This window comes from Thunnus maccoyii, chromosome 10 (assembly GCF_910596095.1).
Source record: "Thunnus maccoyii chromosome 10, fThuMac1.1, whole genome shotgun sequence".
In the NCBI taxonomy this organism is placed as follows: Eukaryota; Metazoa; Chordata; class Actinopteri; order Scombriformes; family Scombridae; genus Thunnus; species Thunnus maccoyii.
In genome coordinates, this window is record NC_056542.1 from 11,208,408 (window position 1) to 11,228,046 (window position 19,639).

Consider the following 19,639-nt stretch of genomic DNA (forward strand, 5'->3'; position numbering starts at 1 on the left):
TAGCTTTGATCAGACATAACGGTGCACACAGTCAGTGTCAATTGGCTCATGTCGGAGAATTGATCTATTCACAATGGTGAGAGCACACAGTCAAGGTTACAGTCATTGTGCGCACTGACAATGTAGCTTGTCTTAAAAGCTTACTTTTATCTTCTTTTTCCTCATCATGAAACATTTTTCATTTCTTATCACGTTCTCTAGTTTGAAGTATGTCAAGGGAACTAAGGGAAATCATGTTTGTATTGTCTTCTGCTTTCCTCTTTTCATCCCCATTTCCCTCTGTTCTTCCTTCTCTACTCTAAATCCCTTCATCTCTGCTTTGTCTAGAGGTGGAGCTAAGCCACTGATAGGCAAATAATGAGGACTGCTGTCAAGGGGATTTTGGCAGGGTCTTGGGGGGATTGAGGACACCACACTGGGAGGCCCAGAACCTCAGGGATTACTGAGCTCACCCTCTTCCCTGCCAGCCACCATAGGACAGGTCACCCCACTGTCCTGGTGTTAGCCTGTGCCAACATGCATGGGGAAAGCTGGATTTGACCATTTCTTGCAGCATTTGATTAAAAATGCTATATGAGTCACACCTTAGCTTCCACTCTGCGTGCACCACCACTTCAAGAGCTTGTTAATTACCAATTCATAGCTCATTTTATAACATATCATTAACTACAGAGCTCATTAACAAGCTGGCTGCTGTGCCTCTGTTAGTGAGCTCTGCATTAAGTGTGCTCTCACATGCTTGCATGCCTGCAGGTACTCACATGCTCATTTACTACATGCACACGCAGACCAGGTCAGGGCCATCCTACTCATTATTTCCTTCCTAAATTGGTACATGACTCTCCACCATGCAGTTTTTACAATGTGTGCAGTGGAGCTGTACAACATGATTACGTGATAGTAGATTATGAGCACATTCTTTGGATTGCTGTCACTCCCCTGAGTGATGATAACACTTCACTGTGTTGGAATATTGACCTGTATGTAAATTGTACAATTTAGTCTTTAATTATCTCACAGGAGCAACAAGAGTTGTCAGAATTTGTTTACATACATGCATTGTTATTTACAGATTTGATGTAGTTTTTTTTCCACCACACACACTACCTCAGGAGCATTTAGTGGAAGATTTGTTATCTTTATGACCATCAGGAGCAGGAAGGACTAATCTTACAGCAATAGAAGACAATAGTGTCATATGATCTCTTATGCTCGACTCTACAACATTTGAAAAAGAGTAGTTTGTAGTAGTAGCTAGTACAGTATTAGAGCAGGCCAGACAGCACTGACACACAATTGATGGACAGCTATGACAGTTAAACCTATACCCTCACCAGTTCTGAAGCATATAGAATTAATCCTGGCTGTAATCCAGAGAGTTGAATTAAAACCACTAATCTTTGTGTGTGTGTGTGTGTGTGTGTGTGTGTGTGTGTGTGTGTGTGTGACAAAGCTTCAGTGTGGTTTGACCTCAAGACCTTTCACCCTTTGTTTATCTCTGTTGTTTTTGTGTCACCTTGAAGGCCATCCATCCATATGACGTCGAATCAATGATTTCTATCACTTAAGGCTGACCTTGTGACCTTTTAGTAATAATGAGACTTTTACAAAGGTGGAAAAGAAAATGAATGAATTGGCATCTGTGTTTTGAATGTAATAAGTACTTTATACATCCATGCATGCATAGGAAATAAAATATGAAATTTGTAATATTTTGGACCATAAAATACATTCTATACCATGACTCAGCTCTTGCAAATTAAGCCAAGTCAGTGCTTATCTTTAAAAAGCAATTTAAACCTCCTTTGTTTTTGTTATTTTTTTATTTTATATTATTTTAGAACTTTTTATAACTAACTATATATTCTTTGTAAACCTGGTCTCCTTGCTTTTGGGATCCAACACTTTGGTCAAAATTACATTATCTCAATAATTGTTGAATTGATTCCCATGAAATTTTGTGTAGACATTCATGGTCGGGAACCTTGACCATCAAATGCCTTCATCGTGCCAAAAATTTAATTGGTTTATATCTTTTATCATAACCAAATGCTTGCAAAACTAATGACATTCCCATGAGCCCCAGCTGTGCTTGTGTATTTAGTGCTAATGAGCAAATGTTATCTTGCTAAAACACTAAACTAAGATGGTGACAATGATAAAACATTATACCTGTTAAATATCAGTATGTTAGAATTGTTATTGTGAGCATGTTAGCATGTTGACATTATCATTTAGCACAAAGCACAGCTGTGCCTGAGTACAGCTCCACAGAGTATGATTGTAGACTCCTAGCCTTGTTCTGTTTTGTCGTCTCTGCCTCTTTTATTCTCTCTTTCTCCTTTCTTTCTTCTGTAAAGCTCTTTGTTACTCATTTTGAAAAGTACTTTGAAAATTAAGTTTGCTTTCTTGTTACTCAGGTGTCAGTTCTTTTGTCTTTCACGCACACCTTGCATGATGCCTGAGCAGTGCTGATGCTGCTGCTGCTGTTGCTCTCTTGATTGGTCAGTTTAACCTCACTGAAACTCAGACTGTTGTAGTGAAGGTTTCCCTCCTAAATGGAAGCAGAGGTCAAGGCAAGGCACTCCCACCCTCTCATTCACGTTTTTTCCTGCCTCTGCTATTTTCCCCCCTCTCTCTCTCTCTCTCTCTCTCTCTCCCTCTCTCACTCCTCATTGTGGGTTGTCATGGAAATGAAAGCGCAGAGGGGGAGGACTTCTATTATTGAAGCAGTTGTGGGATTGGTAGTGGGCTGGGAGGTGGGTATAGTGAAATGGAGCAATTCATGCACTCATAAACAGAGAGTGCGGTGGAGCAGAAGGGAGGTGGAGGGGATGGGGGTGAAGCAGAGAGAGAGATGAGGAAAAGGAGAATAGAGGGGCCCCGGGGGCAAGCGGAGAGGAGCCAACTCCACGTGTTTTGGCCCTGCTTCTAACTGATAGCACGTTTTAGACCATTACGTCATGGTCTGCCAGGCTCAATGCTGTTTGAGACATACTGCTGTGGAATCACATTCCTGATGGAAGACGGCGAGATGAGCCCCTGGTAATGCCACCTGTTGTTTGAGAGGCCAGGAAAAACTGTTTAAGGAAGAGCAGTGCAAGAGACGTTAATGAGCAGTGCTTGGCTGTGTTTACTGCAGTCTGTATTGTACGCCATATGGAGAACAGTTTAAAGTAATTTACTTTAAAAATAGACTTGACAAATCTATGAACAAAGACTGATTATGTTATTTATGGTTTGACCTTTGACACAGCAAATGCTTGGTGTCATTTAGTTGGCATTTTTGGATTTGCCAGTTCCCTTGGATAGAAACGTGTACATACCTGATGCCAGAATTTCATTTGGGTAAAAAAAAAAAATCAACAAGATATAGCTTAGTATAGAGTGCTTCTCTTTAAATCTCACTTTTTGATAAAGGCTAATGCACTGGTGGAGACTACACATTCACAGTATAACATAAATCAAGCATTACATGTACACATGGGGCATGTATTTTCAGATGGCATGGGCATTTAAGGCAGGAGAGGTCTAATGAAAAGATGCTAGCGGTTGCATTATGGGGCATGTAGGATCTAGTGTTTCTGGAGTTTGACCCAAACTATGGATTAAAGTCAGGATAGCTCTGCCTCTGCTGCTTCAAATTATTTAATTATTTTGGCTCATGTATTTTGATAGATACAACCAAGAGAGACAGAAATTGGATAAAAAGAAGCCTAAAACAGATTAAAACCAAGGATGTTGCTTATATGTAGCCAGATGAGTCATCACATGCTTTTTACATTGAAACTTAGCCAAGCTCATCTAGCTGCAGGTCTCAACACTCAGCACTGTATTTAAAACATGTAAATTAACAGACTCTTGGATGTGCAATGTACAATACATGAAGACCCTCTCCAAGATAAAATCCCAGCCTACAATGAGAGGCAGACTAAATTCAGATGATTCAGAGCAAACAGCGCTCCTTTTCCCAGCACCCTAGAGAGAAACACAAAGACACACGGAGCTCTCCCACACTCCATCTCTCCCTAACTCTATGTCTTTGCTCACACACACACTTTTGCAGAATGACGTGTGATGTAGTGCCTGATTAAATCACACTACAGGAAACAAAAGACAACATGGTCTTAAATCATTTGATTTTACAGCCTCTCAAGAGGTGAAGGTGACCTTTGACCCTGCTGAGTTGAGACAGTGATGCGGTGACAAAAAAATAGTGTCGCTTTTTGAAACCTGAAAGCTAACTAAACCTTGAACTGTACAAGTAACCTCAACTCTAGGGATGACATCACTGCAAAATAATGTGTGAAACTGCTTTGGCTAAACAGCTTAGCTACAATAGCTTCTGCAAGCACAAACAAACATATTTAACCAGTAAATCTATCATAGTTAATTAGCCTCATATCCACCCTTCCCTTATGCTACCCCACCCCTGCTGTTCAAAATGCTACCATTTACTCAAGGCAGAGATAGTGTGTTCAGTAGTCTATAACATAGCCTGGGTCTATGTTCTCTGGGGACATTCTGAACATTCCTACTATTGTTACTTCATTACCAAGCTGAGGGTTACCCTTACCATTCACAGTAGCTGACCTCTAGACTCACTGGCGGTGGTGGCGGTGACCATGTTCCTTAGAATAAAAAGAGATGGGAGCTGTTTTCTTTGCTAAAGTGATGCTGCACAAAACACTCTGGTAGGAGGTAAAGTGTGCATGTCTTTAGGGGAAAGCTTGCAGGGGTAGAAAGGAACAAATTTGAATTACTGCAAGAACTCCTATCAAAGGGGATCTCCACTATTTTTACACATGATGTTCAGTTTACTCATCAGTAGTTGTATATTGTATCCTTCGCTGCTGGAAATGGAGGACACTTCAACAGTTTTTTAATTGCAGGAAAAGTAGGATCCAGCATTTTGGAGGCTTGAAACACACTATGGAGTAAAGATAAGGATATTTATAGCTGTGCTGCTTCAATTTTGACTGTTCTTCTATAAATCTGTCTCTTTTGAGTCCCCCTACGTAATGGAAGAGCTATACTGAATCACTGAAGTGTGCCTTTAATGTTATGTACTCTTTGACTGCATTCTAAAATGAGTAATTCTGCTTTCTTAATTAAAATTTCAGGATGTATAATAATAATATAATATGCTGTTATGGCACAAGAAGATAACATATAAGTTTGCTTTTAGCTTCTTTCACCCTATTAGATAAAATAAAGAAACCTTTCTCATTATGAAAAATAAAACCACTACTTTTCACAGCATCTCTGTGATCATGGGAATTGGCTGACTGGACATATTTACATTGAAAAGGTCACATTTTGAATGCCAAATTTGCCCTGTCATAGTGAATATTCTGCAAAAACAGCTTGCACTTTGCAGTTTTCAAAAGAAGTTGTGCAGGATGTTGCAGAATTCTGACCATCCCTGAACACTTTGGGTTGACATGGGTCCTTTTGTTTTTCATGTTGGACTGTACCCTGTTTCTTTCAGAAGCATGATTCCGTGAAGCGTGATTTCTATTCAAACAACACACTCAGAGACATTGAGTTTCAGAACACTATCTTTCTACAGATAAGCCCTCATCAGCAGTTCTCTTTTATTCTGTGGTATTACTTCTTCCACAGACTTTCTGTTCTGAATCTCACCTCCCTGTTCCTTTTCCTTTGAGCTTTTTCTCTGCTTTCCTATCTCCTATTGGTACTCTATTTTCGGTGTGTGTATTTACTGATGCAATCACATCCTCTGGCAATGATTTTTGTTCACTTTCTTATTCCCACGTGTTCCTAGTTAACTGCTTTTTTGAGGGCATGAACTCCTTATGGTGATCAGTGTCAGTTTAACGGGATTTATGTATATGCATGTGTATGTGTGTGTGCATGAGGGTCTCTGTGCAGCTGCAGCTCTAGAATCAAGTCCTTTCTTGAGCACCGAGGGACAGGAATAGGAGGAGGGGGGGGGGGGTCCTCCACTTCCTGTGTGCAGTGAGGTCACACAATTGGTTCACTAATGGAGATGACACAGGTTCACAGGTTGCTTACAGAACCTTCCTTGAATGCAAAACATAAATGGGGAGCGAGGCATAAGAGGAGAAAGGAAGATAAAGCTCTAGAATGTACTTGTCTATATCTCAGTTTCAGTCTGCAGACATTTCACAAGACACGCAACATTTAAACACATCTAAAATGCAGCTAATGGATGCCAACTGTGCTATTTTCTCCCATTTGCATCCACCCTACTTTGAATGGCTCATTAGCACAGCATGGCACAGTGATGTGTGATAAATGGATACATGCCTCTTGACTTTAGGCATGACTTTTATCACAAGGCCTTTAATTTTCCTATCAGACTGCTGACTCAAGTACCTGGTGTCTAGTATGCGCAGCAGGGTTGAATAGTAATTGTTTATTTGTAACACTGTCACATGTGTGTAAAAAAAAAAGGAAAAGTTACCCACTTTTTGACAAGGTATAATGTATTTGGAGACTCTATTTAAATGACATGATGTAGTTTTGTTAGACTAAAAAACTGTGCTCAGTTTGTTTGTCCTATCCTCTCTGATATGACAAATAGATAAACATGTAGAATAAACTTTAACATTTCAGCCTGTGAGTGTGTTGCAATTTATTTATCTTACAGAAAGTAAATGTATCCATTTGCGCCTAATCCAATTCCGGAGGTCATTATGTGTTACTAAGAGCTAGTCATACTTTTATTTCCCAATCAAGCTAGACACTTTGCAAAAGCAAATGAGAAGGTCACAAAGATCAGTATGACAAATGTTATCACTATTGTTTTAAAATACTTTTGAATGGTTCAGAAAATTATTTTTGCGCAAGTGTGTACACAGGTGTGGGTGTGCAATTATGAGCACATGTGCTGGTTCAAGAGCTGGGCCAGTCCTGAGATGAATGAAAGGATGAAAGGATTTAAGGGTTTCAATACATTGGAGAGCTGGAGAGGAAGCATAAAAGACACTTGAAAAGTAGGGTTGATGTTTATTACTTTTGAAGCATATTGTTTACTTCCCCATAACATTCAATGTTCAAAGTCCATATCAGGAAGTTACAAAAGCTATTCATCTCTAAAATGAATAATTTCCTCACCAGAGTGTGAAGACATGATAATGAAGTTCAATTCAGTATAATTACAGTTTCCTTTCCTATGAGTTTTGCAGTATACTCAAAGTTGAATTGAAAAGATTGTTTATGTCTGAATGGATCCACTTTGCAGAGACTAACAGGAATGCAACACTCCACATTTTAACCAGCTTATGTTCAGCATCCATTGTCCAAATGTCTTTGTGTGTTTATTTATTTTTTTACAATACAGTTGAATAATTCAAGGATGTTGGAGAGTTTACATTCAGTGCAGTACAATAAAATATGCAAGTATTACTCTTTCTTCTGTAATTGCCATTTTATGACACAGCTAGTGGAACTTCTGCATGATGAATTTGTAATATTGTTAAGTAGAAGTTGAGAGAAGTTAAGAAATAGGTCTGTGGATTTGGCCTGATTTTGGTAAGTTAATCAATGTAATGTTTTTTTAATTTTAGTTTTTGGTTGAGGTACAAACTTGAGCTTTCATTGGGACTCAAATGAATTTCCTGCTCCCCTTCAATCTTCCCTTGACTTGAAAGGTCTGGAAACTTAACTCTTAATTGTTCCTTTTTTTAGGAAATGAAACACCATACTTATCTGTGATTCAATTATAGATCTTGAATCGAGCGACTTTAATGACTTTAGGGGGACTGGGATCTTTGACAAAACCATTTATTTGAATCATGGTGTGAATTCATCAAGGGTAATTAAGGGAAATGTGATAACAAGTACAAGAAGACTTTGAAACATACACATTAAACACTCAATCTTTTGGCTTTAATTTGGCAAAACCAACCACACACACTACAGCACACCCAACCCCCACCTACTTCAACATCCCCCACTTTCCAGTTGCAGTGACAGGTGGCTCTTGGGGGTTTGGGAGAACACGACTCAACAGCTGCACAAAAGAGCCCCACTGGGCTCCTTTTGACAGGGTGTCCCCTCTCAAGCGTGCCGATCAGCCCCTGGCCCAGCCCCCACCTTGGCAGATGCTCTGAGAGATCCACAGGTGGTAAACGAGAAGACACTCTGGAGTCCTTAAAACTGTTACGTAACAATCTATTTATGATTTGAACTGAGAAGGTTGTGTTGTCTAAGATTAAAAAAAATATCATCTAAATATATGACTCTAAAGTAGCTCAGTTTTGGGTGGAGTAACTTGTTTAACACATCAAACACTCGTCAAAACAAAAACCAGGCTGACAGGAAAAACTAGTGTCTTCCATTCACTAAAATTTCATGCATGAACAACCGATTATTTCAAACTAATTATTAAAAGCACATGTTATGGCTGAGTCCAAGTTGTAGCCAGTGAAAAGCCTGGCCTTACCTAATCTGAAAGCATGGTGACATGTTTCTTCACTTTCTTCTTTCTTTTAAAATGACTCAGGATGCTCATTAAATTCCTAAGATTTTATGTATGGTGATGTTTTGTGGTTTTATGTTCATGTGAAACAAAAGGGAAAACGAAATCGAAACACTGCATTTAAACATTTTAGGGAGCTTGCATTATTTAGTATGTAGGCCACCTCTCCTTTCCCTTTTTATGCTTCTTTTGTCCTGCACCTAGCCTAATCCTGCTTTCTATATTTATGTGGCCAGAACAGAGATTTCTAGTGAATACATTTAGCTGGATGCTGATTTGAGACACTAAAAAAAAAAAAAATGCAAAAATGCATATGAGAACAAAATGAAATGTTTACTTTTCATTATTTCCCTCGCCCAAAATATGTGGAATGCTGTTATGCTAATATATTTTGTTGACTGCAGTGAATAATTACAGCAGAATACTGTTTGAATATAATACTTTGCCATGCTATTGATAGACAAATCCTACTACTACAACTAATAATAACAATCTTTATGTTAAAAAGTGCTTCAAGGAACCACGCAATGTCAAAACATTGCAGAAAAAAACTTGCAAGCATGCTGGTCAAAGACATGTTATCAAATTCAAAGGTTTATATTGAATGTGAACTGTGAACTGCCTGCGAGTGCATTGTAGTTTTGTGGCTGGAGGAACCAACAGAAAGGAGGAGACAGAGTATTTTTGTCACATAATAAATGTGTTTTTGTCCGTTAAGTTTGCCTTCAGAATAGAATATAGATGCATCAGAATATAACAGTTACTGTATCTGTCTTGTATAAAGTTAAATCTTGCTATCATTTAAGGAAATGCTAAAATACTAGCCGCAATCCCCCCTCTCTGGGTAATGGTACAGTCCGATCCGGAGGCCAGTGAGGGACCATCCGCACTAGCAGAGCATCAGCTGTGGTGTGTCGGAGAGTGCGAAACTTCCCGCACTCCTCCTCCCCCGCGTTTCTCCCAAATTCACTCTGACACCTTTTTTATTTAACTTCTCTCAGGAGCAGCCACCGGTGCGTCTGTCTGAGAGCAGTCTGGGTTTTTTGTGTGTTTTTTTTTGTTCTATTTCTGTCTGAGATCACTGGACGCTCTCAGGAGGGTTTCCTGCCCCGGTTCGTTCAGGACATCGGGTGCAACTGGAGTGACTCGACCAAGTTTCCCCCCCTCATTACTGCCTGAGGAATGAGAGGACTGCTGGAGAGGAAGAGCCGAAACTCCCATGTTTGAATGAACAAAAGAATAGAAAGCGAGGGTATTGCCGCCGAAATGGAGGAAAATACTCTGCCAGCAGCAAAATGTAAGTCTTCAACCACAGTCCTGTCTACCTTTGAGCTGAGTCTGTCTTGCTTTTAGAAAAAATGCAGGGGTGCTTTGTCATTCATGTCCTTTGTCACACTGTTTTAAAATGTTGTCTCGCTAGTGTTAACTTTACAGTAGTTGTCTGCCTCATTAAGGGGTTGATAGACAGTGTTGCAATGTCAGAGAGCGTGGTCGGGAATAAAATCTGATGAATTATGAATAACCCATTAGTAGGTGCGGAGACAGACAGTCCACAGATCATGAAGCAAATGCTACCTTGTTGTTGTCCACAAGCTGGACACCTCAACCTCTCATTTTAATCTCTGTGACAATCAAATATGTATTTATTTATCTATCAAATTTGCAGACCTTTTTCATGATGAAAACAAAACACCGGTATGATCTTCAGCTGACAGCTGCTGGCTTTTCCTTTCGCACAGAGCTCAGCCACCAGGGTTATAATAACACAATTTGTGCTAGATGAGGTAATCTGACTAGTCTAATCCCATCCCCCTCCTTATGTTATGTTTAGCTCACTACTAACATGATGCAGTCTCATAGGCGGTCTGGCATCCTCTCCTATCTCCCCTTTGGTGCTGCTCTACCAGAGGATGTTTTCCAGATACGTGCAATAGTTCTGAATGCACAGGTGCAGTCTGGCTCATTTTCAGCTGGTGCAGAGATGCACCAAACAACTCCTGAAATCAAAACATTTTAATGAGACACTCAGCCCACGGCCAAAGTGCAGGACAAAGAGACAACCTCACACTCCAGACACATCCAGCTTAGTTATAGATTTATATGTGCAATTACAAACTAAGTGATCCCATGATCATGCAGTTCAAGGCCAATGTCATGTCGGCTCATTCAGCCATAACAAATGTCTCAGTTAAAGACAAAATGAAATACCCATGTTGGACATCTGCCAGCGTGCAGTTGTTCTTGCAAGACATCATGCTTTGGTCCAGTGTTTGAATATCCATGCCAAAGCATTGTGTCTTGACATGTCGCCTGCTTCTGGAAATAGAAGGGGACACACAATGTGACCTCCTCCTTCTGACAACAGAAAACTTCCTTCCTGCTGACAGGGGGCTTCATGGAGGGAGGTCAGCTTGTTTTGGCTCTCCATCAAGCAGGAGGAGGGTAGAGCTCCACCCTGGTCGTGGGAATCTTGATCTGTAGTCGTGTGTGTCTTTTAAACAGCCTGTTCTGAGTAACATAATGTACATGAAATTGTAAATGTGGGAGGAACTGTCATTGGAGTTTATGTGTTGTGACTCATGGCAGGAGCAATGACATCAGGCCTCTTGTTTCATGTGATGCATAGCAGTGTTTCTCAGTGTCTGCGACCCATAGCCAGGGGGAATAATTTGCTTTAAATTATAAAATTGGCAGTGCATATCTACACATGGGGACCATTTGTGCCAAGCTGTGCAATAAAACAAACATATTTGTGTGCATCACTCCCATGTTAGCTTTGGGCCAATAGAAAGTCTGATATGATTGTCACACATCACGTCAATCTGTCATGAATCACTCACTACACTCAGGGTACAATGAATGTTTCCTGCTGCTGATTAACTTGGCTTATTAGCCAGCTCATTAGCTGGTGAGTATGGGAAAATGATGGCAGTTATATTAAGTTTGGTTTTATTGAGAACAGTGGCAGACCAAAATGCGTCATGTGTCTTCAGGTGCTTGCGAACAAAGCCATGAAACCAACCAAGCTGAAGCGACATCTAATTACAAAGCACCCAGAGGGCAAAACAAAATAATTTTTGCGTTGAAAGAGCGAGGAATACACCTGCCAGAAAACATGGATGGTAAACCTGGCCACAACTTTAGAGAAAGCATAGAGGGCTTCTTATTTGGTGGCTCACTGGATTGCTAAAAGTGACACCATGAGGGGGAGAATTGCAGAACTCTCAGTTGACATTTACTCACAGCTACTGGATAGGTTTTGTTCCTGTAAGCAATTTTCTATTCAGTTGGACGAATCAACAGACATCGCCAGTGCGGCTCAGTTGATTGTTTTGGTTCGCTAACCATGGAAAAGGTTAGCAAACCAAAACAAAAAAAAGGAAACATTTTGGAGGACTTTCTCTTCTGCAGGGAGGGAGGACAAAAGGTGAGGAAACATTCAGACTCCTGGATGCTTTCATGACTGAAGTGAGACTGAGTTTTGTATGGATGCTGCTGCAGTGATGATGGGCTGAAAGAGTGGGGTTATTACACATATAAAGGCTGTCAATGTGGAGGTTATGGAAACGCACTGTATGCTGCATCGGCAGGTGCTTGCATCTGAAGGCATGGAACCAGACATTCACTCTGTTTTGAACACTGCAGTTAATTTTGTGGAGGCAAGGGCACTGCAGTCATGTTTGTTTGGACAACTTTGTAGGGAGATTGATGCTGGGAATGACGCATTGCTACATCACTCTGAAGTGTGATGGCTCTCTCGTGGTAGAGTTTTGCAGCGGGTGTTGGAGCTACACACTGAGATGAGTTTATGAGAGAGAAACAAACCCAACATCGCAGAGCTTTTTTCCGACCTGCAGTGTGTAGCCAAATTGGCCTATCTTGCCAACATATTCAACTTGCTCAATAGCCTCAACCTCTCTGTCCAAGGAGGCTATGCATGTGAACACTGATGGCTGAGACTGGGTGCAGGATTCCTTTGCCCCAGCTGCAACAACAAGTGGCCTCACCGGTAAGGCAGAAGAGGAGCTGTTGGACTTATCCTGTGATAGAACATTGAAGGCCTTATTCCAGCAGGTGCCTCATGCAGATTTATGGCCCTCCCTCTCACTGTCCTGAACTCACTGCCGAGGCCAATGCGAATATTGCTCCTCTTTCCTGCCACTTACCTCTGTGAGTCATCATTCTCCACTTTGACTGCAATGACGACTAAGCGAAGGGCTCGTTTGCATGTGGAGAATGATTTTATAGTCTGCCTGTCATCCATCACTCCAAGAATGGAGCAACTGTGTAGTGAGAGACAGGCTCACCCATCTCATTAATTTAGGTGAGCATTAAGTGAGTCATTGTGATTGTGTGAGCTAAGAATGTGAAGTAGCCTAATGCAATTATTCTAATCAAAATTTTCTGAAGTAATAGGTCTAATTACTATGATGTGTTCTGTAACTATTATAACATCTGTTTCGATTTGTTCAGAGCTTTCTGCCAACGATTTGAGTAAGTTAATTATTTTGAAGTTGAAGCACTTACTTAAAGTCAGCTTTAGACTGGTCATTTTAAATGTCTGGGTTTATTAGGACTATGCCAGCGTTGCAAGTGTTCATTTTTCTGAAAGTTTACTTCAAGTAACTGATGTTAGTAAAAATGCTGTCAAGTCCAAATGCAACTTAAATAAAAAGACCCTCTTTTTTAAAGTATTTCAGTGGTATTAACATGATTCAAATTGAAATGCTTCTGCTTATCACTATGAAACAGCTCTAAAGTATTTAGGTTGAAAAGTTTTAGAATACATCTAAGAGTACAAATGGTAGTAAGCATATGCTTAATCAGTGTTGCGATTATTAGGGGTCCTTGGAAAATTTTCCCTGGCCCCAAAAAGTTTTGAGAACCCTAGATGTCCCATGCTTATTGAACATGATCAAAAGTTGTTTTTTCAGCCTGTTGCGATCAGTTATGGTGATCAGAACTCCAACCTTCTCTCTCTCTCTTCATAACTCAAGCACAAAAAGCATGATGTTGCTCTGTCATGTGTTTTTTCACATTTGCACAGCTGTATCAGATAAGGATTAAGTTTTGAATATCACTCAAAGCCACAGTGTTGTTCTTGAGGGAGATTTTACCTTTATGGTACATTACTGGGACAAGACAATCTCTTATAAAGAAGAAGAGGGAGTATGACCATTACTTAAAATCTCTGATAAAAGACACGGTTTCCTGACTTATTAGCTCAGAAGATTGTGGGTTGCCCACATAAAATGTCCTTAAGGGAGATTTAAACAGCACCTGGAAGCAGCAGGACAATTGTCCTGGTTGTGAACTAGAGGCCCCTGGACTGGAGCTGATGAAATCCCAGCCTGGTATTGAGAAAATCTGCTGTCAGGACTTTTTGAGAAGATCTTCTAATCCCTCTTTTCTTTATGCAGGCTTTCTTCTCTCTGAGCTCTCCCGTTCTGCCACTCTTTGTCAGTCGGCTCTGTTTGGTCGTCCTCTTTAATCTCCGTACCTGAACAGCTGAGCCGTGACCAGCCAAGATGCATAGACACTTTTATCTTCCTTCAAGATTCACCATTTCTAACATTCACAGACATCCCAGACCCTGAATGTAACGGCTCACTGCACTGATCTCTACAATAAAAACAGAAATAGATGATACTGAGGCAGTGCTTTAAATTGCTAGTGAGTCATTATACAAACTTTATTTGGAGAAAAGCCATAACCATGTAGAGGATAAAGAGTCTCATCAGACTGACAGGGAGACAGATAATAGTATAGCCTAGTCCTTGTCTTTTGTGTAATATGGGAGAATCCACCAACTTTGGCTGTCAAGAATGCAGTAAACAGGATCAGTCAGCTACACATCTTCAGCCGCGAGAATTGTTATGTAATCAGGGGAATACGTGCAATCGCATCCCATTTTTAGAGAGAGGGCTGCTTTAGCGTCTTTGTAAATTAGCAGTGGGCAGATTCCTGTGGGCATTCAGTGCCTAATAATGGCACCTGCTAACAAAGAGAACAGACATTGTTTTGTGCAGGATTTGTTGTGAGCAATATGAAGGTGATGTGTCTGTCATAATGACATGTTTTCACATTCTGTAGGAGATGCGTATGATCCTGAGGATCACCACTTATGATGATGTTTTGAAATGTATCATCAAGCAAATTGTCCACATTCTCCACCATGTATGTATGTATGTATACATATATATAGCAGAGTGATGCACACTATTATATCTCTTGGTATGTGCTGTCACTATGTGCTGGAAATGTTAAGGGTTAAAATCGTTTATGCAGAAGCAGAAATTAAAATGTGATTTATTTCTGTGTCTGTGGCAGAGAATAATTGCACAACATAACATTTACCCTGCTGTTTTTTAATCTCATTTTTATAATATTAGGTGGTTTATACAAAAGAGGACCAACCTATGTGTGCGCTCCATCCTGCGTAATCCATTTAATTCATCATATGTGGCTGCAATCACAGATTACTTTGTCAATCAAATGGCTCTCTTCAAGTATTTTAATCCTTGTTACCTTTTTGGAAGAAATGACAAAATGCATGGATGGCTAAAAGGATTAGACACATCTTAAAGGTTTCAAACTGAGAATTATTATATCATGCTCTTTCACAAGATAAAAGTGTCTTTCTGTGTGAGGATTAATTGATTATTCCTCTAAAGCTACTTCAGTCAGGGTTGCTGGTGTTAGAGATTGGGGGCTTCCCAGTTCCCACATGTTCAGATATGTCCAAAGCCCACATTCAGCACATATTATAGAAGTACTCAGTCGTGTATGAAGTTTGGAGAGAGGAGGGTAAAGAACAGAAGCATTTGAGTCACAAAGAATCGACTGAAGTCATGCCAGCACTGTGGCATTGAGGTCTGGTCTTGAAACTACAGTGCAGTTTTTAAACAGTGACACATCTTCAGTGGTTTTGGTTTCTTTGCACTCTAGAAGATTGGGTTTAAAACTAAGGTTAAAAAGCTGAGTTAAGGGTGTTTGAGAGTTTCCACATCCATATTGGTTGAACAGTGTTGGAATCAGTGCTAATAGTCTCCCATTTATGTAACAACATGGCAGGAAAAAAAGATAAGGCTGCAATTCCTACACTGCTCAGCCCATGTGGAAGGTAAAAACAGCCTCACATTTAAACTGAAAGTTGGCATATAAACCTCTAGACATTTCAATTCAACATATCGGAGTGTGGAACCAATTTCTCTCTATATTGTCAGCTTTTGTACATCCATGTATGTATGTGTCTTTGTTCAAGAATCAGACTGTGAAAAATTGAAATATTTCCCCCAGAGTTAAACACTCCACATACAGGAGGCATCATGTCAAGTCTGGTCCACTCTGTAGCACCCAGATGGTGTAAATCACACTGCCCAGACACTGACCTCTCTAGGGGAATAGAGGTGGATCTCTAACCCAGCACTCTGGAAGGCAAATAAGAGAGAAAGCCTTCCCATTAACCAACACTCTAACTGTGCAAACTCTGTCTCAGCAGTATTCTACCAGGAAATGGCTACCAAAAGCGGCGGTCAATACGTGCATGCGGACACAGTTCATGCTTGTTTTTGTGAACCTTTGTGAGTCCTTGATGGCAGACAGACACCACTAAATTTGAGCTTCTGAACTTTGTACATTAAGAAGTTATTTTTGACCTTGCATTTTAGATGTATATTTGTCAAAAAACTTGTAAAAACAGTGTTTACTCCAAAAACATGGATTAAGGGAGGATTATAGTTGAACTTGCCTACCCTTGAACCACCCCTGACCCACTAAACCCACCAAGTAACTCATATAGCACAGAGACTGTTAGTTTGTGTGGTCTCACTTTGTAAGTAATCAGTTTAACTACTATACGTGCTGCCTAGCTTTTTTTTCAAAGAAAGTTATTATTACAAGCTCTTCTTTGTCATGTCCATTGTAATGACAACTATATTAATTTCCTTACTTTCCATAGCCCTATCACATATATTATTAGTCACACTTCTAAAATGTCTGGGAGCTATAGTTTTGGTAGAGTAGCCTCCACAATGTTCATAAGATACTTGTAACTTCACATTTTGCCCCAAGAATGTGTCTAATCTTGAAAAATGACTTTCAGACATAGAACCAGCTCCCTTGGTCTTTTTCTTAAAACAAGACCCTTTGATATATAATACAGTTGATCATTCAGAGAGCTATGACTTGTCAAGGACCACCTGTAACTTCTTTAAGCTGAAGGATTGTGTAAAGAAATGTGTTTTAAGGCATACAAGAAAATGATTTAATTACTATAAAAATAAGTGCATTACTCACCATTTAATTAAAACTGTGTGAGGGTAATTAAAGGAATTGTTTGACATTTTTTGAAAATACAATTATTCGCTTTCTTGCTGAAAGTTTGATATGAAGATTGGTACCACTGTCATAACTGTACAATAAATAGGAAGTTTGAGCCAGTAGCTGGTTGGCTTAGCATAGCATAAAGACCAGAAACTGGGGGAAACATGGCTAGTAACAAAATTTGCTTAGCAGCATCCACCAGTAAGTTACTGCACCTGGCCAAGAAATAGCACATAACCCCCAGTAAAACCACCACTGTCATTTTCAGACTTTGTGGTACAAACTGTCAAGTAGCTGACCAGGTACAAGTACAATGAGAAAGAGTGCTTTTTTTTAATATATAAAGTAAGAAACAACAGGAAGTAGATAAGTGCATAAGAAATACCAAAAGCAACAAGAAAGAAGTGCAACAATCAACAAAGTACTAAAAAGGTTAAGGGGCTCAAGTGTTGAGGTGTTCACAGAAGAGCTGAGTTTTCAGGGAGTTCTTGAATGTACCAAGGGAGTCAGCAGACCGTATGGAGCTAGGTAGCTCATTCCACCATTGTGGAACCACAAATGAGAAGAGTCTGGATAGTGATTGCTTACCAGGCAGTGATGGTATTACCAGATGCTGTTCATTTGCAGACCAGAGTTGACAGGAGGGGACATACAGCCTGATAAGTGACTCAGTGTAGGAAGGTGCCATTCCATTTGCTGCCTTGAAGGCAAGAATCAAAGCTTTGAACTTGATGCAAGCTGCCACCAGGAGCCATTGGAGGGAGACGAACAGAGGTGTGACATGAGCTTGTTGAGGTTGGTTGAACACCAGACGTGCCGCTGCATTCTGAATCCTCTGCAGAGGCTTAACTGTGCACGCTGGTAGTCCAGCCAGGAGCAAGTTGCAGCAGTTCAGTCGTGAGATGACCAGTGCTTGGACTTGGAATTGTGCTGCATGCTCAGACAGGTATGGCCAAATTGTCCTGATGTTATACAAAGTGAATCTGCATGACTGGGAGACATGTTGTGTTTGGTGAAGGTCAGCTGGTCACCTAGTGTAACCCCAAGGTTTTTTGCAGACTTTTAAGGTAATAACAGTGTGAACCAAGCTGTACAGTCAGGTTGCAATGAACAGCTTGACTCACAGGGCAAAATGCAGACATTTATAACCAATAAATTTACTGCATCAGCACATAATGAAACTGGAAAGACAGTGGCAAAAGGTTGTCCAAATTATTGGACCAAGGAAAGGCAAGACAAGTTTATTTACATAGACATACACAAAGGCAAATTCAAAGTGCTTTGCATTGTGCATTAAAAAAATCAAATAAGAAATACGGTATAAAACATTAAAAACGCAAATTAAAAGGATAGTCTAGGACTGAGTTTGATCCTAGATGCTGCACAGTTGCTGCAGCTTGGCTAAGTGACTGAATGCCAAACATGCTGTTCTTACGTCAAACCTCCTCAATGAACAAGCATGAAACATACACATGTGCTGTTTAACAAGCATCTGCATTTCTTAACCCCCTTGTGTCTTTCAGTCTCTACTGTGACACAGGAAGAAGGCTGATGCTGCAGTGGTGTAGCTTAAATTTATCATCAGTCAGCCGTACCGCCTATCTCCCTGGGACAGTGGAGGAAGGACAAAGGGAGGGAAGTCTTGATTTGGACTGTGTAGCTTGTTCCTACCACCTCTACCAAGTCTGAAAATATCCCAGACGTGGCTGCTGTGTGCTCTCTGTCGTCTGTTGGTTCGTTCCAGTCACCAGACCTATCTGCTAATATTAGACTAGTCCCTGTCCAGCTAAAGGGCACGCTTCATATACTGTAAACACATCTTGATCTCCCTGCACATCCCTCAGCAGGTGTACTATATGTCATCCAAAACCACCCTTTGACACATTTTGGCAATTCGTTTAGTTATTGTACCTGCTTTCTAAGAAATTACATTATTAAAAAAAACATTTTAAGATCAGTGCCATTTCATGTTTCTGTTGATGGAAATGTTTGAACCTTGTCACAGAGTGTGTGGGATTTGCCTCCTCATAGTTACCTATGATTATAAAAGCCATGATTGGTCCATGTTGCCAGCAGAAAGGTTCTGGGTTCTTGCGTGGAGAGACAAAAATCCAGTTAATGATAACTGTTGGATGTAATTGTATGTTGAAGGGTCATGAGATTACTGCTAGGGCCTGATTTTTGCTTTAGGTAATGTTTAGGAAAATAACCATATTGGAACAAACTGACAAACAAGCTACCTCAGACAAGGACACACACAGTCTCAGGTCCTTCAAAATGTCAACAATGCTGTCCTGATGAAGAATGTCACCAGTTATTACCTGTTTCTATTGATTGGTCCCAGAGAAGCTTCAGGAGCAGAGAGGGAATACTCCTGACATGTCTTTACAGAGGACACATTTGCACAAGGTCCTTTTTAAGTCATTTTTACAGATAACTGAGATGTTAGAAGTAGCTTTAAGACTGGTCAGCTTTGTAGCTGCTATTTGGCCAGCCCCAGGACATTGAAGCCCCTTGTATGTATTTCAAACTTAATGTGAAGATTGACAATGTGAACGTCCTCTTAAACTGGATTTATGCTTTTCCGAAGATACAAGTAAACATCTCTATAAACCTACGCAGGAGCCAATGCAAGCACCCTCCAAATCTCACCAGCATGTTGTGTGGACCTGCGTGCACCAAGCAAGTTGTTTTGTTGATTCATTTCCTGTGGGTAGGTGGGTTTGAAATGGAAACAGAAACACATTTATAGACAAGTATAAAAGAAACAGCCACACAAACAATCCCAAGCGACTCCTATGCACGTTCATACAAATAGTTCCCATCGTACTCTGATTAAAAACT

General features: G+C 40.3%; 1 protein-coding gene across 6 annotated transcripts in view; it reads left to right on the forward strand.

Annotated features, from left to right (window-relative positions):
- Positions 1 to 9,363: 9,363 nt before the first annotated feature.
- map7d1a (MAP7 domain containing 1a) overlaps positions 9,364 to 19,639 on the forward strand; it is a 42,510-nt gene continuing 32,234 nt past the window's right edge. For all 6 annotated transcript variants that reach the window (XM_042423858.1, XM_042423860.1, XM_042423861.1 and 3 more), the window contains exon 1: positions 9,364 to 9,767. In XM_042423858.1, coding sequence (XP_042279792.1) covers positions 9,698 to 9,767 — 70 coding nt within the window. In that variant the 5' untranslated portion in view covers positions 9,364 to 9,697. The remainder of the gene's footprint in view (positions 9,768 to 19,639) is intronic.